Source organism: Vigna radiata, chromosome 9, assembly GCF_000741045.1.
Source record: "Vigna radiata var. radiata cultivar VC1973A chromosome 9, Vradiata_ver6, whole genome shotgun sequence".
NCBI lineage: Eukaryota > Viridiplantae > Streptophyta > Magnoliopsida > Fabales > Fabaceae > Vigna > Vigna radiata.
The window spans coordinates 8101831-8126776 of NC_028359.1; the positions used below are offsets into that span (position 1 = coordinate 8101831).

The 24946-nt window shown below is 32.3% G+C and overlaps 2 protein-coding genes across 2 annotated transcripts; one reads left to right on the plus strand and one right to left on the minus strand.

The window, feature by feature from the left end:
* Positions 1-10465: 10465 nt before the first annotated feature.
* Positions 10466-16566, plus strand: LOC106774060 (nitrate regulatory gene2 protein). The gene is made up of 4 exons (XM_014660886.2): positions 10466-12248; positions 12589-12773; positions 13886-14109; positions 15642-16566. Exons 1-4 carry the CDS (start codon positions 11030-11032, stop codon positions 16435-16437), a joined length of 2424 nt encoding a protein of 807 aa, XP_014516372.1. The 5' UTR covers positions 10466-11029; the 3' UTR covers positions 16438-16566.
* A 2623-nt stretch (positions 16567-19189) lies between these two features.
* On the minus strand, positions 19190-23589 carry LOC106774061 (serine/threonine-protein kinase D6PK). Its single transcript, XM_014660887.2, has 3 exons — positions 23363-23589; positions 21279-22732; positions 19190-20340 (listed from the first exon to the last, which is right to left on the minus strand). Exons 2-3 carry the CDS (start codon positions 22682-22684, stop codon positions 19455-19457), a joined length of 2292 nt encoding a protein of 763 aa, XP_014516373.1. The 5' UTR covers positions 22685-22732; positions 23363-23589; the 3' UTR covers positions 19190-19454.
* Positions 23590-24946: the final 1357 nt, after the last annotated feature.

The window sequence follows — 24946 nt, forward strand, 5'->3', positions numbered from 1 at the left end:
CATCATATGTAATAAAGTGAAACAGTTAAGAGTAGAAGTATAATGAAGTATTATAAGATACAGTCATCCAAAATAAAAGGGAATTAAAAGCTTTACATATTGTTATAGAGTCTTTTAAAAAGAAGAGGAGGAAAGAAGACTAAGTTATATACAATAGGTAATAACTAAGCTACACTACTCTGCAGCATCAGCAGTGTATGGGATATCTGGGCCATCTAGTATTTGCTCCAAAAGGGCCTCTGAAACCTCTGCTCACATCTAATTAGGATGATCATTGCAAAAGAAAACAAACACATACAAAACAGGCAGCAAACAAAGCAAGGGTAAGCTAGATTTCAAAAGGAAACAAGTTAACTAAGAGATTATCATACTAAAAGAGGCATTCAAGAATTACAAGCATGGAAGAACAATTTAATTAAGTTATGAGTTATGGTTTTATTAAGTGGTGTTAGACTTAGACTCGTCCGGACTTGGAATGAATATCGAGCTATGGCGGGTTATGCACTTGTGGTGGCCTCTACTGCTTTGCAAAGCCAATTTTATGGGTTCCACCCTACCACCACAAGGTTAGTCCGTTATCACTTACCTTGGCCCATATAAAATGGAGACAACCAAGACTAGGACCTCCTACTACTCTCACCACATGAACTAATCTTCTCTAAGTGAGATTGAATAGTCATTAGAGCATTAAGGAAAACCCCCAAGACTGAGCTACCTATATTCATTCCAATACTTAACATGATATCACTCATATCTTGGCCCATATAAAATGGAGACACCCAAGACTGAGCTTCCTATATTTATTCTCAACATTAACAATGATCTCACCTAGAGATCTTGATTTGATTCTCAAAGCCCATGATTCATACCACCCATCTTGTTTCACTTCACCAACCTCATCCAATTAATCATATAATCTCATTCAGAAGCAAAATAAACATATATAACTCATACATTACATATCTTCATAGAAACATCATTTATTAATACAAATATCTTTATAATCTTAAATTACCACTACTTAGGTAATTCAAATAGCTTGGAAACCCTCACCAATGGCTCTGGAAGGGTCAAAAACCCCCAGAACGACCTAAAGAACGTCCAAAACGGACATCCAGAACCCCCCAAACTATCAAAAATAAAAGCAACAGTAGAAAAGGGCGTCCAGCGCCCTTTTAGGGGCGCCCGAGCGCCCGGGCGCCATAATTCTGGCAAAAGCCGAATCAAAGGGCGCCCAGCCCCCCTCAGGGGCGCCCAGGCGTGGATTCTGCACATTTTCTGCAAATTTTGCAGATTTGGAAGAACTCACACCCTTAAGTTTCGTTTTAGGCCTTTTGGTGAACTTCTAACTGTCCTAATTCGAAGTATAGATGAAATTGAACTTGTCTAAGTAACTTTAAGTCTTCCTAACATCATTCTCCAATGATTATGCAAGGATTTCTAATTCAAAACCTCATTTTCATCAACCTATGGACTCAAAACTAAATTTACCATTTGGAGAGTATATTTGATCACTCTAACACTTCTAACAAGTCACTTTTGACTTAACTAAACCATTCTAAGAGCCTAATTCGACCTTTAACCCATAATTCTCGAAATCACCCTCTCACTTCCTTTAAGACGACCTAAAAACAACATAATCCACCTAACTTGAACTCTATTAACATGTATAACAATTTTCATCTCTTCTAATACTCAATCCAGTACCCTACCTTATACAATTCACTTCATATGCATCCATTCACAACTTTATACATTTTAGAAAACAAGGATTTCATACTCATACACAAAATCATCTACTTTCAGCTCAAACACAATACTTCACAATATACAACTTACACATGCATTATTTTACAACGTCCACAGGTCACAATTCATGCATATACATCACACAACACAGAATCATAACCCAGCTTCCCTTACCTGGGAATTTCACAATATAGCCCAACTAAATCCGGTTCAAGCTTGCACTTCACGGAATTTCTAGAAAAACCTACAGACCTTAAATTGGAAACAAGAAATAACTTTTAGAACCTAATTTAAGTCAGAATTTGGAGGAAGGCACAATCAACTACATGCAACAGGGTTTTGTTACATGATTACAACCCTAATATTACGTGGGACATGGAAGAGGACTTACCGGCAGAGAAAGGGAAAACTAATCGGTTGAAAATGGAGCTCTTTGAGTCGCAATCACTGAGGTGCCATCCAATTGAAGATTCTCTGGAGCAATGAAGCTTGAGGTTAGAGAGAATGCAGAGGATGGGAGTTGGATTTTTTTCTAGAGAGAGAATGAAAGTGTGGAAAATGGCTTAAAGTTTGTAAAAGTGGAGTTTTCTAATGTCAATGTGGTAGCTTACAGAGTTTTGGTTCCTCTTAAAAAAAAATTTAAATCTAATTCTTAATTTAAAAATTTCAGATTATTACATTATCCATTAGATAACAATTTTTGAAATTTATCTTTCTTTTGTTTGATCACTTTTCTAAATTTATTTATTTTTAATTAAAATAATTATTATTCATAAAAAATAATTCTTAAAATAAATAAAATTTTCTACAATAAAATGATAAAATTATTTATATATTTTGTTAGTTTTTGGGAGACAACATTAGAACATAAAAAAAATATAAAAAATTAGATATCATATTCGTAGAAAGCCGTGAAATTTGACAATAATTACAGGTAGAAGATAAATTCCCCAAATATATTCTCTTTGGATTTTTCAATAAACCAAAATTCATCCAATTTTGAATTTCAAATCGTAGTTAACGTCAGAACGTGATTTTCGTTTTGTTAATAGTAACTTTGACTATAATTCAACGACAACTTTAGCATCAGAATATTAAGGGAAACAAATTCAACTATATTATGATGTATTAGGGATATATAATTTACTGATGTATTAGGGATATATAAAATGTCTAAGTAATATTCACATTATAATATTCTTATTAAACGTTTATAAGACAGACGATGAAATGTGAAATATAAAAGATTTAATAAAAGCGGAGAAATAAAAGATAAATGTTATATATTTTATAAATTGTCTTTTCTTGAAAAAATTCAGATTTACATTAAACACTTAGTTTACAAAACATGTATCAATACTCTATCAATCTATAGATCATTAAATGTATGTACATATTACTTTTTCTCTTTTTATCGGTACAAATATTGATAATACCAAAATCTATTCAAAAAACATTGCATGTGGATATAAAAGACGTGAAATAGCTAAACATTCGTTAGATGTTTCCTAAAATTTTATGTCCTATTATAGTGGTAAAGTTAGCTCTAATTGCTATCACTATATTATTATGTTATTATTCTCTCTATAAGCTTACATCGTCTCAGTCTGTTCATAGAACAAAAGAAAAAACTTCACAACTTCTCATATTTCATTGTATTCTATTTATTCTTTTACTGATTGTGTTTGATTGTGTTTGGATATTCTGAAGAAAAATAAAACACTTGTATTGTTTAACTTAAAAGAGTTAAACGTTCTAGACAATTGTCTAAGATTGATACTAAGAGTGGTCAGAATACTTGGATACTATAAGTGGTTAAATTCGAACTAGTTAGAATTAACTAGGAGAACTAGGAGTGGTTCTATTATTTGGTGTATAAGAACGGTTTGCACTCATTTATAATTTTGAATAAAATTAGTGAAATTTTTCAAAAAATTATTGAAAAAGACATAATGTAACTTAAGATTGAATGAACCAATTTGTTATTATTTTTCTTATTTAAAACATTTTTCCTAAAAGCTTTACTTAAAAGATAAAGTTTAATAACTATTGGACCGTTTAATTTCTTTTAGTCATTAAATATTAATTTGCGAAAAGTTTTGACTGTTAAACTGATAGAGAAATGATCAATCATTCATAAACATTGGACATTCAAAGTAAAAACGGATCAACTTAAAAAAAAATCAAGGTTTTATATCATAATAAATAACTAATAAAAGACTTTTCCATTAAAAAATAAAGTCGACCAGATATATAAAATTATTAAAATTATTCCATGCATTCGTGCAATAATTAAAATAATCTTTAGTCACATGCACGGAAGAATAGTCAATGACAAAACTTTGTAAACAATCATCCATTTTCTTCTTTAGACCGTAAGTGACTTTTTTTCGACCTTTAGAAAATAATTAGACCATGTTTGACTGATACTGCTTTAACAAACACATTTTCATAAGAAGATATTTTATAATATAGTTTGTTACATTACATAATATTCAACATAAAGAAAATAAAAAGTTTTATTAGTATACTGCTTTAAATATTTTATTATAAAGTCATAAAAAAATTATTCAAAAAAGATACTATTTAGTCTATTATGCATATATATATATATATATATATATATATATATATATATATATATATAGAGAGAGAGAGAGAGAGAGAGAGAGAAATTAGTTTGGAGAATAACAATTATTGAAGAAATTCCAAGAATTTAAGTAGAAGAATATAATGTTTACCGTCAGTGTTCATCCATCTTTCACGAACTTTCGTAATCATCCTATTTGTATGTACAACATTTTTAATATAAAATCATAATTTAACGATAGAAATCATTCAATCCAACAAATTATTATGCTTGATATTATCATCAAAATGAAATTACAGGAATTTTTACTTTGCTTATTGTGATTTAGACATGACTATTACCTTGAATGTCCGGTCTTTGTGTGATTGAACGGTTTTTTTTTGGCTTGGTTTGACGTTTGATTCATTGGTTTGGTTGGTTTGTTTTTTTGACCTGTGTTCAGCCTTTACCATTTATGATCGATCGGTTTTTTGCATATGACCGTTTGGTTATTCTGTGTTGTTTTTTGTTCTGTTTGTTGCTGGTGCTTGAGTTAGTTATATATTATAGTCAATTTCTATGTAAGGAATAACAATCACCAAATATTCAGATAACTTTTTATCTAGGTTTTCTCGTTCTTTTTTTCTCTAGTTTTTTTTGGATTTTCTGGTTCTCCGTTTCACGCTCGAACCCAACATTGATAAAGAAAACATAAATGGATTTAAATGATATATATACAGAGATATCATCTTCATTCATTTAGTGAATTATTTGTATTTATAAAATTGAGTTCACAAGCATCTTATACATAATTATTTTTCAATTATACAAAAAGAATAATAAATTCAAATTTAAAAATACATTTCTCCTCACTTAATTTACCCATATTTTTAATAAATAAATAAAAATGTTTTAAACAAGTAATATTTGAAAATTTTTGAAATAGTCCATTTTTATTATCACGCGTTTCTTTTTTCTTTTCCAACATAGAAATAGTCCATAGTTTTATTCTTTCTCTTCTTACTCTGAAATTGAAAAGAGAGTATTTTAAAACCCTATATTCCACATGGGAAATTAAGAATGGTCAAGGAACAACACTCTAATTAAATCAATACTTGAATTGAAAAGACTACAAAAATAAAGTAATATTAAATTTGCCAAAATAAATTGGTAACCAACTTATTTTTACACCAATCAACTTGTTTGATAGTTTGTAGATTAGTAAGCCAGATAAACATTTCTTTCTTGATGTTCTTCCTTTTTTTCTTTCTTGAAAGTATGTGGCTGTACCAAACTACTGTAAATATGTTGTTTGAACTTTGAAAGCTGCAAATGGAGGTTAATTATGGGCCCTTTCATGACACTTTGCGTAAAAATAGTCAAATTTTACTTTTCGTACCCTACATTGGAATCTGTATTTTCATTCAACTAAACGTAAATCAACCAACTATTCACCCACTTTCAAAACTTTCAACATTGTCATGGTTGAAAAGTTTTAATGTTTAATCTCTTTTTTCTCTCTCCTGTATTTCTATTTGTAGTAATAGTTTAATATTTATTTTCAACATTTTATTCAATGTTGTTCCAATATTTATTAAAAGAACTAATATCCTTAGATTTAGAATAAATATGTTTCTCCTGTAAAAAAAAGATAAAGTCTCATTCTTTAAAACGATATCTTATCAACTGAAAGATATTTTTATAATGGTATCATCAAATAAAATGAAAAAGATTAAAATTTATTCATATTAAGTCTATAAAACAAAATATATTTTGTTCTAACATGCAAGATGAATTTTTCGATATGTTTTGTTTTATTGCCGAATCTTTACTAAATTTTTGTTTGTATTTTAGTTGTCATGGTCTTCTCAAGTCTAAAAGGTGAAACTTATTTTATTTCTAACGAGTGTTCGATATACACACTTCAGCTTGAGAGGTGTTAAGTTTATGTTTTATATTTATCTTATTCAATATACGCACTTTTAGGCTTTGTTTTACTCATTCTATTTGTATGCATCTTTTGAGTCATCAATATGATCCTCTTTGAATCATTGGTTCAAATGGTATGTCCTAATCATGTTTACATTGTTTATAAGGACAACTTGAATTACCTATGCATGTAGGAGGGCATTAGAGGTCATTGAGTTGTTTAGTCATCTTTTAGGTAAGGAAAGCTAGATGCTTTAGTGTACGTGAGTTAGATATTGTTGATTGAAATTGGTATATTGAATATGATTGTTCTTAGTGATAAATAAAATGATATGGTTGGTTGATTGAATTGAGTGTTTGGGTTGTGGTAATTGAGGGAATTGACAATCTGACCATTTGAGCAGGTTAGTAATTGAGGGAACTGATAATCTGATTTTTTTTTTTTTTTGAAACCAAGTACTAAGTCAAGAATAACAATTTGATCATCTAAATTGGTCTCTGGTTCCCTACATCACATATTTGAGTTGGTTATTTTTTGGTATGACATTGAGCAAGATTGGTGTGGTGTTGAGCCCAAGCTTGATTGTACAAGTCTGGAAGTAATTTTGCTCTAAACTTCTTAGCACCCATTTATACCATTGAATGACCATTTTTGTGAATGATTTGACATTAAGTGATGGTAAGGCACCACTGAGTGCTATTTTTAATGTAAGTCTGAAACCATTTTAATTTCATTTTGCTAAGTAACAAAATAATGCCGCTAAGAGAGACATTTTGTGAGAAGAATGACGCTGAGTGTCAGGACTGCCAACACCTTAGCGCAAGTTTGGCGTTAGGCATCAAAACTGTTGTTGAATGTCACATTTTGTATCACCCTGAACGCCAATTTATATACTTGTTTTGGTTTTTTTCTTTTTATGTTTGGTATTGATTCATATAATCATTAATTTTGCTTGTGAGTGTAACAACAATATGAATTTATATGAGGATCTTTGATGTCTTTATGTGTAGTATTGTTGTTGAGAGAATTTCATGAAATTTTTTTGTCATAGTGATATTTAATATGTTTGACATATAAAAGTTTAGAAAAAAAATATCTTAATATATTATCAATCATTCAACTCATAAAAATTAACGAATCATAAAAAATAAAGAAATAATTTATGTAATTCTGCAAAATATAAATACTACTAAAATAAATACTACCATAAGTAGATTCCCTATATCAATACTAAAACAAGTTAATAAATATAAGTGGTAACAAAAACAGCTCCACTTTGTGCTTTATGATGACCGGTGAGGTTCACTCATGGAAATTGTTTTCCTCTTTCGAGATTTTCTCCCTATTAAAACTCTCTTATCTTGATGTTTTAATCTGATTGCATGTGAATATATGTAGATATAGGTATATGCGTAGCCTTAAATTTGGTGAGATTATTAAGAATCTGTTGGAATAGGGTTAGGGGCTCTATATCTAGGCCAAGTTGTCGAATCTAGGATTTCGTTTTCTTACATTTTGTGGGGTACTTTTTTTTTTTTTAATTTTGGGTAATGTGCTTACATAACTATATTTTATCTCATATATAAATACTTACTATTTATAATATAGTTTTTTCTTGGTTTAATTATTTCTTTTATCTCCAGTTTGGTTGAAGTATATCAAATTCGTCCTTCCTTTAGAAAAATGTTAATTTTGTTTTTATATAAAAACACTTTATGTCAATCAAGTCATCTCCGTTAAAAATCATTGTTTTCAAAACTCACTTTATCCACTGCAATATTAGGGATCGGACCCATAAAGTGATTATTATTCAAAACTCACTTTAAGTTTTTAACACCATTAGTTTGTATTTAACGGAGATGACTTGATATACACAAATTTTTTCTATATGGGGACGAAATTGACTTTTTTCTATATGGAGACGAAATTGACTTTTTTCTAAAAGGGAGACAAATTTGACACACTTCAACCAAACTGAGACAAAAGAAGCAATTAAACCTTTTTTCTTTATCCAACCAATATCTAATTAAAAAAATGATAATGAGAATGAAAACGAACACCTTAGAGTGTAGGAGTTAGAGTACAACTTACAAGTTGTTACTGTCTCGAACAAGCATTAATAAACATTCATATATATTAAGAGCATAGAGTTTTTAGGTACAAGGAAAGGAAAGAAGGTGTAAAAATGAGATAGAATGAATATTCTACTACAAAAGTATAAGAAAACAACCACACACAAGTTCAAAATATTTAAAAATATGAACTTAGAGGAATCTAGGAGGAAGCAGTCATCTCTCCCGACATCGTCGCCAAGACCAATGATTTCCTCATCTACAATCCTGCCCTTTTTCTCCTCTATCCTAACCATATTTCCATCCATGCTTTTTATAAATTACATTATTTTGTTGTAATATGAAATATTAACAATTTTTTTTTTTAATAATTTTTGCCAATATACTATGTATCAATAATATTTTATTACTTTGTATATTTAAAATAAATTAATTACAGTTATAAAAAAAATTGTTAAAATAGGTTTTAAATATTAAATTCAGATGGTACTACATTTGTGATATTGGATCCGAAAGGGATCCAAAGTGTCCGATGGGTAACTCTTAACAATTTGTATCTTTTTCTATTCTTAGTCAACTGGTGATTATTAACCTTGTATATATAGCATTTAATGAATTTTCTTTATGTTTTTTCTTTAAAGGTAATATGTCACTTTGTACACCTGAGGTGTAAAGTGGACCCCAGTTAGCAACTAATCACTAATATTTTGTCTTGTAATTTATCTGTTTCTTTATTTTCCATGATAGTTCAACTCATCTTTCCATTAGAAAGTCAATTAATCTAGATAGAAAATGGTTTAATAAAGCATTTCATCATATTGTAGATAAAATTAATAAATAAGATTTTAATAAAACAATAATCTATGTTTTGGTAATATAGATATTTTATTAGTTTTTATTTATTTAGTAAGTTATTTATATTCGTATTTAAAATAAATTATCTTAATGGAACTTATGTTTTTTTTATCTTAATCTTGTTTTAGTTTCTAAACCTTGTTTATGACTATTTTTTTGTTATTGTTTTCCCGATAATATGTATAGTTTGATGGTAAAAAGAAAAAAATTTGATTGCTCGCTTTATCTTTCAAGATGTCGGGAAAAGAAAAGATCCAATAAAGCTAGAGCTTCAATCTATTGAAGTGGATTAAAAAGTTTATTTTTTCTTAAAAAAAGAAAAAATAGTTAACACTTTACACATTCTTTTCTATCTTAACTCCCAAGTGGCATAGTCTCTTCCGATAATCCTTATACGAAGCCAACCCCTCAGCAAAAATAAAATAGCACCCTTATTCAGTATACATTTTTTAATTATTGAACTAGGGGTCACCGACCGGTCATCTGAAACAGATCCGGACGACCAGTCACTTAAGACGAATCAGTTTATGAAAGACACCTAAGCGGAAGTGGCCAGCCGTCCCTTCAAGACGGCTGGTCAACTTGTATGAAAGAAACCGGACGGCAAGACACGAACAGTCTGAAGAGTCAAGGTAAAGCCAAGGTAATTAAGATAATCACATAATTAAGGTGATTGGGCCTTGATTAACATTACCTTAATGTTGGGCCCATATCCAACACTATAAATACATGTCAAGGACACTAGATAAGTGGATTCATTTATTGTGCATTTACTTCTGAGCTCAGACACTCGATCGAACAATCTAACTGACTTAAATATCTAAGTACCTTTGGCAGGTACCCTCCAAGTGTATCAGATACAGAAGAAGGAAGAAAACTGACTGTTGGTGAGGAGGCTTCAGAATTAGCGGACAGCCTTAAGAGAGGAAATTGTATAATTTGATAACTCGACTTCACACCAAAACAATTATATATCGTTAAATGTATATGTCAATAGAGAGAAAGAAATATAATACATAATTTAACGTGATAAAAAAATTGAAATTATTATAATGTACAAGAGTTAGATATATTAAACAAAAGTGAATATAATGGTTGAAAAATCTCTTAAAAAATGAATAAAGAATATGTAAATAAAATGACAAAATGAGAATAAAAATAAAAAATAAAAACAAATATCAATAATATACATTCTACAAATATTTGTAACAAGAATTATTCAAATGAATGTTTATACATTACACGACTACAATCAATATCATGAATTGCTTACCAAAATTAATACTGCTGAAGAATTTAATTGATAATCTTAAATAAATATAGTTTTCATAAATTTGAAACATTTATCAAAGAACTGGAGCATTATATCCAGAAGAATGACATGTTAGGTATATCATTACAGTAATTATTTATATTGGATATCTCACAAAAGATAAATGGTGAATGATCGCACGAACGAAAACATGATTAAACGGGCCATTCCCTCTTTACTTTATTAGGACCAAAACCCCACACAAACAATAGAAAAACAGTGTTCTTAGACTTTAACCAAAAGGCTTTACATACAAACAAACAAAACAACCACAGCTATCACACACTCAGATAAAAAAATTGTACGACACAGTAGAAAAACAAGAAAAAGAGAAATGGACATGACCACCACACCAAAACTCTTACACCACCCACTACTTCTTCTTCCACTCCAAAACCCCATCACATTTCGCCACCCTTAAACCCAGCACCACCGCCGTTGTTTTCCAATTCAGAAAACAACACATTATATATTTTTATACAAACTATTTTCTGTAGGTACTCGTAGCATTACGAGTATAGTATACGGTATACGCGCCAAAAATGGGTTGCACAGCATCGAAGCTGGACAACGAGGAAACCGTGATGCGCTGCAAGGAGCGGCATCGTTTAATGAAAGATGCTGTCTATGCACGCCACCACCTAGCGGCAGCGCACTCCGAATACTGCCACTGCCTCCGCCTCACCGGTTCTGCACTCTACACTTTCGCCGCTGCCGAACCCCTCACAGTCGCCGAAGACACCCCTGCCGTCCTCCTTCACAAAACCACCAATGATTCCCAATCGTCACCACGTCCTCCTCCCTCCGCCACCGCTTCAGCTAGCCCTAAACTCCCTCGCATAGTAACCTCCGGGGTCACGCGCCGCCGTCAACAGCCGTCGAGACTCCCTCACGTTCTCTCCGAACCGAGCCTCTGTTCGTCGCCTCGAAGCGAGTTTTCGAACTTCTCAGCCGCTCAACAACAACCCGAACCCGAACCCTCACCTACTTCACATCCGCCGCAACCTCCTCTTCCCGCCGTCACTCGCCGCCGCAAACCACCGCCGAAGCTCCCTCACATACTCTCCGAATCCAGCCTCTTCTCCTCGCCGCGAAGCGAATACTCGAATTTCTTCGCCACCGCGCACCAAGCTCAATCCACGCCTACTTCACAAACCTCTTCCGTTTGGAACTGGGAGAATTTCTATCCTCCTCCTTCTCCTCCAGGCTCCGATTACTTCCGCCAACGCCAAAACCACAAACAGCAAACAACGACAAATTTCGAAACGTCGGAATCGGAATCTGAATCGATGTACAATCCGTTCCGTTCAAACTCTCAACGCAATCGCAAAATTGATAACAGTACAAACGTCGATTCACAAGAACAAAAGGCAGAACCAGAGATTTCCGAATCAGAAACGGAATCGGAAGAGAAATACTTACATGAACCGGTTCAGACGGAGCGCGAGGAGGTTCGGTGCAGCGAGTGGGAGGACCGTTACAGTTCCTCGAGTTCGTCGGAGCAGGAGGAAGGAGGCGTCGGAGTGACCTCACCGTCTAAGGCTCAGTATGTCGCCGGAGGCTATGCTCCGGGAGCGAAGAATGAGAAGGTCAGCGATAACGTGGCGGAGGCGAAGGTAGCGGTGAGACATAGGGATTTGAAAGAGATAGTGGAAGCGGTTAGGGAGAATTTTGAGAAAGCTGCAGTGGCCGGAGATCAGTTATCGGAGATGCTCGAGGTTAGCAGAGCGCACCTTGATCAGAGTTTTAAGCAATTGAGGAGTAAGGCTTTTCGTGTCCTTCAATTTGCCTTCTCTGAAAGTGCGCCAAAATTTTAAATTAATTCGTTTTAGTCACATTTTTTAACAAACTCATAAAATATGTATAATTTAATTATTCGTTTTATTATTTAATTATAAAAACTTTTCTTTTTTCATAAATATCTCATGTTAATTCTTACGCTTACGCAGCTTATTTTTAATTCTTAAACATAGATATTAAAAGTAATTTTTTCTAGTTATTAATTTGTTAATGATACTTCTTCTCTAATTTTACAAGGAAATATAAAATTTAATTTTTATATAATTAGTTTCCTCATAATTCTATGAAACATTGAATGCAGAAACACTTTACCATTCAAATAGTGTACTCAGCAAGCTAAGCTCGAGTTGGACCTCTAAACCGCCGTTGGTGGTTAAGTACCGGCTCGACGCCGGTTCGTTGGACGGACCGGGCGGTTCAAAGAGCCTGTGTTCCACTTTGGAACGCCTTTTGGCTTGGGAGAAGAAGCTGTATCAGGAAGTGAAGGTAATTTTCTTATTTGCTCCGGGGTATTTTTGTCTTCTTAGAAGTACAATTTTTTTATTGCTAAAAAGTTGCGCAAACCATACAGAACTTAGATAAATCTTTTTCATTTTTAAATATCTATTATTTGATTTCCTATATAAAACATAATGTAACAGCTTTTAATTAAAATATTTTTAAATGATTTAAAGCTAATATAAAAATGTAATAAAACTTTGGTGGATTGACAGTGGGACCCATGGTACTTTGGATAATTATGATACTTGATGGGTTCCGACGAGCCACTTCAGTGTATTTGACTAAATTGTGCATTGTTTACTGTGTCCGTATGAAATGTCTAAAGTACCCCTATGTCTAAAAATTTTAAACTAATAATACTATATATATTTTAGCCCAAATAAATTCAATTTAAAGCAAAATAAAAAACATTGTGCATCACTTCTAGAGTGCTTTCTTTTACTAATTTTCTAAAGGAAGGAAAATGTATTCTTTACAATTTTATTAATTGACAACTTTTTATTATCATTTATGTGACAGGGTTAATCTGTTTTAAATATACAAATTAATAAAATGATAATATATAATTTGTTGTTAAAAAATTGTTAAAATATCATAATTTTTTTTAAAATATTTATGCATAAAATTTTAAGTTTAAGTTAATTTTATAAAATCATTTCGTAAAGTAAAATTTACATCTATTTATATATGTTATAAATTGATTTTATTTTTATTTCATCTAAAACTTCCATAAATATTAGAAAAAAGAAACACAATAAAAGTTATTAAATTCAAAATGATTGTCCACATGTGATTCACAATTCACATTGTGATGAATTGTTGGTTGTCCGAAAGAGGGGCAAAAATGTTGTGTTATAAAATTATACATGTAATATGTCTGCCTAAAAATGGATAGAAAAAGTAATGTATAGATTGTAGATGTTGGATGTTTGAAATCTTTGATTCATGTGTAGTGTCTCTTAGCTTAGGGTGTGTCCTTTAACCAAAGTGAAGTGAGGTGGTTGGTCAAGTTGCATTTACTTTTAGCCAAAATGGTGCAGTTTTGGAAGCTGTGTGCTGATGCATGCTGCTGTATTTTCCTTGGTTTGCATGTTCAGGCAAGAGAATGTGTGAAGATTGAGCATGAAAAGAAACTGTCAGCTCTGCAGAGTCTAGAATGCAAAGGTGGTGATGAAGCAAAGCTAGATAAGACCAAGGCTTCCATAACAAGGTTGCAGTCATTAATTGTTGTTACATCTCAAGCTGTATCCACCACCTCAGCTGCCATTAATGGCCTTAGGGATGCTGATCTTGTTCCTCAGCTTGTTGATCTCTGCCGTGGGTATGTCTGCTCATTATACAATTTCTTCACTGTTTTTTCTGTGCTCATGCATTAAAGGATAATTAAACACTGTTGCCCTTTTCAAATCCTATAATAATTATATTACGGTAACTTTAGAATTTTGAAGGTCTAACTAAATTTAATAATGAAATTTTTTATTTATTCATAAAATAATATAAAACATATAGTGTGGTGGTTGAAGCAATATAGCTTACTGCTATAGTACATCAGGTCTGCATAAGTAGTGCATGTGCCTCTTGTTTGTACCAATTTTCCAATTACTGCCCAGCATCTGTAACACAATCTTGGCCCACTACTTTACCTGCCAAAATCTTGTGCCTTTTTAAAACGATAGGCTTCATACATTGGTAAAAATGATTTACTGATGGTCAGAAATGTTAAAACAACTAATGTATTAAGATAAAGCCCTTAGTACTGTTAACTGTTAATTAACTGTTTGACATGTTTCAAGGGAGAATTTATTAGGTAATTCTTGATCACCACTTATAGATGGTTCTAATCAATCTTTATGTTACACACATAATTAAATATCATTAACTATTTTGCCTTAAATTTAAGAACTTAAACACATGTCACTTTAAGAGGTTGATTGGAACCATGGACCACAGAATAGTTATAAAGAGAATCAAACAAAAATCACTTGCCTTCTGTTTCTATTTCCAGATCATTAGTTAGGGCCAATTATGCAAAATATTCATGAAATTGGAGGATTCAAGGAAGCATACGGAAGCCTGATTATTGGTAAACAAAAGTGGTTGTGATCATATCATGTAGTTAAAATCCAAACTTCAGTAAAAGTTTGATAACCAAGTTGTTTAGGCATTTTTATAGGTTCCTGTGACTTGTGTTTGTTATCACCACACATGTTTAAGGCAAAGAAAACATCTTAATATATTTATTTTAAAATGTTGTCTTCTTTCTTTAAAAAGAGGTAAACCTTCACTCTAGTTTTACAGGCTTTTATGTTACTCTTTAAAACTAGGAAAATGTTAAATAACTACTTCCATATGTGTTAATATCATCACTTTAGTCACATTTTTTTAAAAGAAGACTAGTGTGTACTGATTTACATTGTCAGGACTTTCTTTTGATTTCCTTCAATGCAGGAACTAAAGTGATATAGATTAAGAAACTAAAAGTTAGTGAGTAATCCATAAAAAATGTCAATGGCAGCTGAGAACTCAGCTAAAATGCTGTAAATCATGTTACATTGAGGCTGCATAAGCATAAAACTGTTGGAAATAATAAGTGTGAGACTAAATCTATGCCTTCGAAGTTGAGTTAAAACATAGTTGTATTGAAAATTCATATTAACTAGAAATAAAGTCAATTTATAATATATAAGTGGGTTTAAACCTCATCTTATAAGTTGATTTTGTGAAATTAAGTTAAACTTAATTCATTTCTTAACATAATATCAGAGCTATGTTGTTTGTTAGGCATGTATATCTGATATAATCTCGTAAACATGTTCTCTCGTGTTTGTGATATTAATTATATACTAAATGCAGAATCATGTATATGTGGAAGTCAATGCATCAGTACCATGAAATCCAAAGCAACATTGTGCAGCAAGTCCGTGGGCTTGTGAACCAATCATCCAAAGGTCACTCAACATCTAAATCACACAAGCAGGCAACAAGGGATCTTGAATCAGCTGTGTCAGCTTGGCATTCCAGTTTCTGCCGCCTCATAAAGTTTCAACGTGAGTTCATCCTTTCTCTGCATGGCTGGCTCAAGTTGAACCTTGTTCCAGTAAAAAATGACAGCAGCAGCAGCAGCAACAATAACAGTGAATCATCTCATGTGTTTTCTTTCTGTGATGAATGGAAACTTGCCCTTGATCGTGTTCCGGACACAGTTGCTTCAGAAGCAATCAAGAGCTTCATCAACGTTGTGCATGTGATATCAGTGAAGCAATCTGAGGAGCTGAAGATTCAGAAGAGAAGTGAGAGTGCCTCCAGGGAACTTGAGAAGAAATCTTCATCTCTGAGAAGCATAGAAAGGAAGTTTTACAACTCATATTCTATGGTAGGCATTACCCCTCCTGAGTTAGGTCCTGCTAATGGACAAGGCTTGGATGCAAGAGACCCTCTTGCTGAGAAGAAACTGAAACTAGCATCTTACCAAAGACGTGTTGAAGATGAAATGGTGAGGCATTCAAAAGCTGTTGAGGTGACCAGAGCTATGACACTCAACAATCTTCAGACTGGTTTACCTGGAGTGTTCCAGGCAATGGCAAGTTTTTCTTCATTATTCACTGAGGCTCTTGAGTCAGTATGTAGCCATTCACGTGCCATGAAGTAGGTCATTGATGTCCTTTTTCTTCTTACCAATATAATCTTAAGTTCTTTGAGATAACATCTTTTGGATTAATCGCGTAATTGATCTTAAATGATATTGTTTTGGGAGTGGGATTTAGGATCATAATTAACACTCTTTTTTACACAGTTATTTTGAATTCTTGTCTTTAATCTTCTACACAAGTAGGTAAATATCTATCAAAGGTACTCTGACACCCAAATCAGTTATATGTATCCTATGTTAATACACTAAAATCTTTAATTCACACTAAATACAAACACTTACCTCATTATCTTATTTATGTATTAATAGATTTTGCGGTGAAATTTTAATTAAAACTGGTTTAATTACAACCTAAAAGTCAATAAATATGTTTTATGTGTAAATGTGTTGAATTTGTACATGTAAAAGTCAATAAATCTCTGCATTGTATTTTGTTTAGTTTTTAAGCATGTCTTAAGTACGATTTCAAATTACTTAATCTAAAATATATTATAGATTACAAACGGTATAAATCTAGAATCTAAGATACAATTTCAAATAACTTAATTAGAAGATAGTTTAAGAAAATTATTTCAAATTATCTAATACAAGCTACTATTAAAATAATAATTATTGGTTTTGCAAAGCTGAATATATCATGGAAATATATTCTTTAACAATTTTTTTAACATACTCCAATCTTCACTTTCACGTTTCTAGGTTGAAATATCTTATATTATCGTCATTTTAGTATCAAATAAAACTAGATTTAATATTCAGTTAGTTAAGTATATCAAATGGTAAAATAATAAAACATAATTAATTTATGTGTATAATGTGTTATTTATATTATATTTATAGACCTTTTACTTCGATAGATTAAATTTGCCTCATATTATAGTAATTTGCTTCAATCATTTCTTTAGTTTAATCACAATATACTATTATTAATGATATGGTGAATATGATATTATTCTGTCTAGGTATACTTAGGTAGATCTCATACTAGATATATCTATAATAAAATTATAAACATCAAGAAATAATAAATTTAAAATATATTAGGAAATGCATTATAGTTATGCGGCGGAAGAAGAAAGTAGGAGAGAAGAGGAAGAAAATGTTCTCTTGAAAATAAGTTTTTTTTTTTAGGCATACCCTCTACTCATTTTTTTTTATATATTTATTTGAAGAATAAATTACAATAGTTTAATGAAAATGTATCAATTTTTGAGAATAATTAAAAAAGGTAAATATACAGTGAAAATATAAAACAGAGTTTGTGCTATCTACAGAGCCTAGTGAGTAATTTGCTTTTTATATAGTGTCCTTCTAAATTGATTACATTTTATGCTTCAGAAAGTAAATCTTAATATTTTCAAAATTAAATTCTAATATAAAATCAAGATAAATTTTTAAACTTGTCTCAATAAATTTACTAAAGACTTATAAATAAACTCTCATTTAATAATAATAATAATAATAATTTTTTAAATAGGTGTGTGTATATATATATATATATATATATATATATATATATATATATATATATATATATATATATATCAGTGTATTTTACTATTTTCTATTACACAATCATCCTTAAAAAAATGAAGAATAACGTTTTTAATCCCTAAAGTTTATAATAAATTTACTTTTGGCACCTCATTTACAAAGAATTAACTTGTAGTTTCACACATTTAAAAATATTTGATTTTAATACGCACTAAAATTAAAGGACTAAAATGTTAATTTTAAAATTTTATTTTTAAATCCTCAAATTTAATATTTAGGGACTAAAATATTTTTAAAAAAATAATTAAGAGGCTGAATTTTTTATATTTGGAGATCAAAACAAAATTTATTATAAATTTCAGAAAAAAAAAATCTGTTAGGAAGGGTCTGAAGGATAAAAGACAGGTTAATAAACTTTAATAAAATATCATATAGTTTTTCAACTATTCCTGTTTGTTTCTTCTTCATACAAAATTATAATTTTTTTTTCCATTTAAAAATGAAAATGTATCCATTTTTATCCCTTTTTTCTCCTTTTCCATTCAAACATAGCTTGACTCCAGTCTAGGTTTGTTATAGTAATGTCACTTTCATCTATAAACCCTGTAGCAGCTTTCAGAAACATCCATGTTTTCATGAAAGGACCATAGAGAGAAAAATGGGGCATGAGCAAATTGTGACAAGGCTATAAAAAGACTACATTATATTGACAAGTCCCCTTTCATCCCCAAGCAAAGAATCTATCACACATGCAGCACAAATGTAGCAGAGGGGACCAAAAACAAACCATGAAAAGTAGTGATTGCATCATTAAATAGAGAGCCTGTTTGTCAAATGTGGTCCTCATTTTGCTTTTCTGAATTCTAGAACAATCTTCGTTCTAACATTCATTCAATGATTTCATACTTTTATCTTGCATCGGTTGAGTTCTACACATGGGAACTCTGGGGAAAACAATGCATTTGGATTGAAGCTTGTTTTTCACAATACAAAATTTTACCAATCTTTCAATATTCTTTTTCTTTTTTGTAAACAAAAACTACATGTTATGATGTTGTAACCAAGATTAGACTTCATTCATGTCAAGCTATTGTAGGAAAAGTATCATCAAATGAAGTAAAGTAGTTAACATTTTCATATTTTGACAAGAAAAGTATGATTTTGTTTTATGTTAAATGACAAAATGAAGGAACAGCACACAACAATGCCATCAGTTGAACCTGAATCCTGATAACATCACAAATCATGCCCAAAAATCTAAAAAGGATTATAAATTTTCATGAGAAGTATTTAAATTCTGTATAGAAACACTACTTTATGGATTATGCATAAGAATTGAGGGATCAGACAAGGCGAACTGGTGAAGAACCTAATCTAAACTTGGGGTATCATATTTCCAACTGAAATGGACTTTTACTACAAGGAACCAAAGGTAAGCTGAAATAACATGGTAATGCTGGGCAGCACCCATGGAAATGACTAAGAATTAAGAATACAATAAAAAGCAGAGTGAGGAATCCGAACTAAAAGAACTCAAAGTCCAGATATTTACCCCCAGACTTCATGTTGTCAGTAGTAGTACCAACTATCCTCTTACTAGTGCTGCCAAGCCCAACGGCATTATCAGCTGGTCCAACCTTCCCTGGTAGTTCATTTTCTACCGGTCTCGGCACTTCTGGCGGCGTGCTACACCTGATCAATGCCCAGTTCACGCCTTCAAAGAAAGGGTGCTGCTTGATCTCTGTTGCACCCCTTTTAACCCCTAGACGATGCTGTGGCTCCTTCACTAGTAAGCCACGGATCAGATCCCTGCTGGCATAACTGGTTGCTGGTGATTCAGGAAACCTGAGCTGCTGGCCTACTACATTGAAAAGTGTAGCACGGTTTCCTGACCCTTTGAAAGGGGTTTTACCATATAACAGCTCATGCAAGAAAATTCCAAAAGTCCACCAATCAACTGCACTTCCATGACCTTCTCCTTTGATAATTTCTGGGGCAAGGTACTCATGAGTGCCAACAAAGGACATAGATCGAGCTGCAGTAGGCTCCGCAACAAGCTCTGGAAGGGTGCTGGATGGCAATCCAGGATCAGCTCTTGGCTTCCTTAGCTTCTTGTTTTTCTGAGGAAACAACCGAGGAATAAAACATGCAGGTTGGATGCACACTGATGATGGCTCAATGCATGCAGGTTGCACACAAAATGCACCGCCAGCCCGTTTAGAAGGATCGCCATCATATGATGATCTAATAAGGGTAGGTGACACGGCACATCTGAGGGAAAGATCAAAATCTGATAGCATAATGTGACCATCATCTCGGACCAACACATTTTCGGGTTTAAGGTCTCTGTAAACCACTCCAAGCATGTGAAGATATTCAAGAGCAAGCAGGACCTCCGCAGCATAAAAGCTACATGTAGAGAAAATGACACGTAAATACTTATGGAGATTGTGTGCCGGGAATGAATTTATTCAACTGTAAAGGCATGCTATGAAGAACAAGATGATCAAACACCACTTGTGTGCACAAAAAGCAAAAAATTGTAAGGCTAATTGCCTCAATATTATGTCTATAGTTTTAAAGCAAGAAGACCCATTTTTTGTATAAAAATGCTACACAAACAGAAATACTCTTATAAGAGTAGCACTTTAGCAAGATACTTGTTACATAGTTTCCTGAGTGGTAAGCAGATCCAGCTAACAATGCTAGATAGACACATATGAGCATATTTCATTAAGAAAATGCATTTCAAGATAACTCATGCAAACTAGATGCACTCAACTTAATTACATCTTTATTGTATCATTGATTATGAATATGATGCATGCATCACTTAACATGGTCGAATGAAAAGAAGCAACTGATTCAAAACTTCACAAAGATTTAAACAAAACCATACATAGAAGACATACAACAAAAGCTGCTATCTTGAAATATTGCAGAGAGGCTACTGTTCAAGGGAGGGATTCTAGCAGTAGAGATCCAAGTACTTCGTTTAGTGAAGAAATCACATGAAACACATTACCAATGCAGTTGCATAGTCCAAATTATTCTTATATCTCAACAAATTCAAGACAAGAAAGAAACAAGAAATTAAAAAAATGTTTCTCCAATTCATAAAAATCGAAAAAAAGAGTGCAAACATTAGTTTCAGGGTCTTTTCAGCATATCATGAATTAAGAAACAATAAATCAAAAAGAAGTAAAATAGTTTTTTTCTCAAACTCTCCAAATGCAAAAGGATTAAAGAACAGGAAAACATTATCGTAGAAAATTATCATGACGAAAAGTAATTAACAACAAAGAACTCAGGTAAAGAAAAGCAACTAAGTAAAACATAAAGCATACCGTGCTGCATATTCTGAGAAATGTTTCCCAGGTTGCCGCTGCCTTAAAGTGTGCAGATCACCGCCTGGACAATATTCCATCACCAAACACGAGAATCTGTCAGTCTCAAAATGTGTATACAAAGTTGGTAGAAATGGATGGTCCAGCAACTGCAATATCTCCCTCTCTGTCTGTGCTCTAGTCAGCTTCTTTCTGCTTGCTAGGGATGCCTTATCCATAACTTTCATTGCAAAATAACACCGAGTTCCACTCAGTTCTGAAAGATATACACTTCCAATGTCACCACATCCTAGACGTTTGAGTAATCTAAAATGACTCATGCCCAGAATTCCATCCCGTAATCGGATGGCAAGAATAGCCTTCCACCTAGGATCATTTCCTTTGTGAGGCTTATTGGCACTACCAGTTATGTTGCTCCAGTTGCTGTCATCGCTGAGGCCACTGCTATCACTTGCCCGGCTAGCACTAGTTTTAGCACTCTCCAGTGAATCCCCCCTTACACTCCCTTTAGTACTATCACAGTTTCTATCTAAACTAAGCATGCCATCACTAGTCATTGCATCACTCCGATATGTACTAGCACAACTATTAACAATGCTCATTGCAGTGACAACACCGGTACTATCAATACTGCTGAGTGGACTGACATTGCCACTTGGAGGCAAAGAAGCATCCCAAACACATTCTTTTTCCTCAGCATCAGGAGGTAGGAGAGAGTTCTCAGTATTCTGTGATGCCCGAGGACCCAGAAATGCCAAGTTCCCTATGTCATTTATTTCTTCAACCAGACTTTGCTCAGGGGTAAGAACAGCTGGATTTGGTTTCTTTGCAGGAACACGAATTGAGAGATCTTCCAAAAAAGGGCCCTTTGTGGGCAAGCTCTTGATCAAGCAACCAGCCTCCGATTTGTTTTGACCTATAGGTACATAAACTGTTCTCATAAGATCTGTATCAACAGGCTCTGGGGGATGACTAGCACCAGCAAATAAACTTGGACCTCCATCCTCAAATGAATAGCTGCTTTCCTTCAATGTATCACCATCAGGCACAAACTCCTCAGCTTCTGGCGAGGAGCCCTTTCCCTTCCATGTCATGGTTGGCTCAAAGGTGAGGGACTCCTCAGAGGATCGACCATCAAATCCCATATCTTCTTGTACCAAATATATTCGTGCATTGGTTAACTGGGCCACTTCTCTAATTGAGGCCAGATGTGAAAGAGGGACATGCACATCCCTTGTTTTGGACAATTGATTCACTTCTCTGAGTGAAATCCCAGCAGCACCAGAAACCTCCTGGCGATTATGTCTCTGACCTGGCTCTCTTGCAGCAGATGTGTGTGCTTTCGATACCTCAACCAGGATAGGCAAGTTCCGTGGAAGTAACTTCGGCTCAGCAACCCTTTCCATGTCACAATATCACATAACATCACACGAACACTTCCAGTTACCAAGCCCCTGCAAAGAAAACCACAAGTTCATTCAACAGTAGCTTAATTACTTCAACTTGAATTCCAATTAACCAAGACAAGTTTTAACCAGCCATCAAAACAACGCAGAACCAAATAATGAACGAATCAAGCAATCCTAGTTTACATATTACAGCTAAAAGGCACACCCAGCAAAGAAATGCAACATATAGAAAGCCAATAAACAGTGGTAATTGCGTGAAGCGCCAGAAACAAGAAGGAAAAGCTACTCATAGTAGAAATCACAAAATGGTACTGGAAAAAACCACCCCAACTTGAAATCAATAATGAGAGGCTAGCAGATCAGCAAACTACAGAGTTACTTGAAGCATCAAAACACTAACTCCATAAGCAATTAAAAAAAAAAAAATGGTATCCGTTCACAGAAACATGAATCCACAAAATCAAATTTCTTAAAACATTGAAAATAATACTAAGAATAAAAATAAGAACAAAAAACACCACACATTTTCTTCTATTTCTTAGACAAATGACAGTACCCACATAAGCCCAACAGTTGCAAGGCATTCTTTTTTAGACAAAAGAGGGATCTGTGTTCCATAAAACAAAAGGGAAAAGAAGAAGAAACAAAACCAAGCAAAAGGGACAAAATACAAACCCAGCATTGAAATGAAAGAGAAAACTGTGTAATATTATAATGGAGCTGTTTCCCTTTGCTCCCACTACTTCAAAGCCAATAACAACAACCACATCAAATACACCCTCTTCCTATTTCCTTCCACCACAAACCTAACACCAACTCTCTCTTTCTCTCTCTAAAACTGGAAAATGGTGAGAGTGAAGAAGAAGGAATTCTCTCTCACACTCTATAAAGTGTTGCTGTAGCTGTTGGTGGTGATAGTTATGAACTGTGGGTACAAGCTTTTGCTTTTTTTAATATTATTATTTTGTTTTTTAAATTCTTTTATAATAATTATTTTATAAAAGGTATAATAACAATAACAATGAACTCTTGTTGATTGAAAGTATAAAAAAGGTCTTACACCAAATACTCAAACTCTTATTATGATTTCCCTTATTTTATTCGTTGAGTATTTACATAATTATGGAAAAACCATATAATATATTATCAGTGTAAATAATTTTACAGTGTTACTCAATTATCAATCGGTAAAAGAATTTACTTTTAGTATAAAAGAAATTTACAGTGTTACTCCACTATAAATCAGTAAAAAAGCTACTTTCAGTGTTACTACTTTAAACGTATAACATCTTATAATAAATAATATGTATTAATACTAATGTAACGATAATAATAATCAATATTACAAGGATCATTAGGCGGAAAAATTACATATAAATAATGTTGTTATTTTCTAATAAAAATGTAATTTACTTTTAATAGTATAATTTAATTTTAAATAAAAGGAAGATAAATTTATTAACCATACTATGTATTAAAACGTTTATGTTGGGTCTGACGACAAAAGGTGTACTAGAGATCTAAACACAAAATATGAATACAACTATTTATTTTTTAAACTTTTAGAAAATAAATAAATAGATATTTATTTTTATATAAAATGTTTTACATTTTTTATTTTTGTATTACTTTTACTTACATACATATGATCAGATATTTCATTTTTATATATAATGTTTTACTTTTTTTATTTTTGTATTACTTTTACTTACATACATCTGATCAGTGTATACGTATATATTAATGTAAATTGTATTTTTTAAACATCATATATATATATATATATATATATATATTAATATAAATAATAAGATAATAATATTTAGATAACATTTTTTTATAATATTTAAACATTATTTAAATGTCATTTTATAATTAGATCATAGTAATATTTATGTTATTATTATTGATTGTAAAATAATTTTAAACCAATTACAAACGTCCATATTCAAATGTTAGTAAAAAATTATCTAATATCATTATCCAAATAATAATTATGAAACGTAGCTAATAATGATAATTATAGAAGTAAAATATTACATATAAAATACATATATTAAAATAATTCATCTTCTTCATCGATCCTAATAATATTAGTGAAGATAGAGAAAAATGAGAGTGGTACCCACAGTGTTGGTTCTTTAAGGTACACTTCTTTTCTTTCTTTCATCAACGTCAAGCCGTTTTCCTTGATTGGCTTTTGGAATTCTCAAATGGCGCGTGAGTCCAACTTCTTTTGAACGCGCGTGTGTTTCTTTT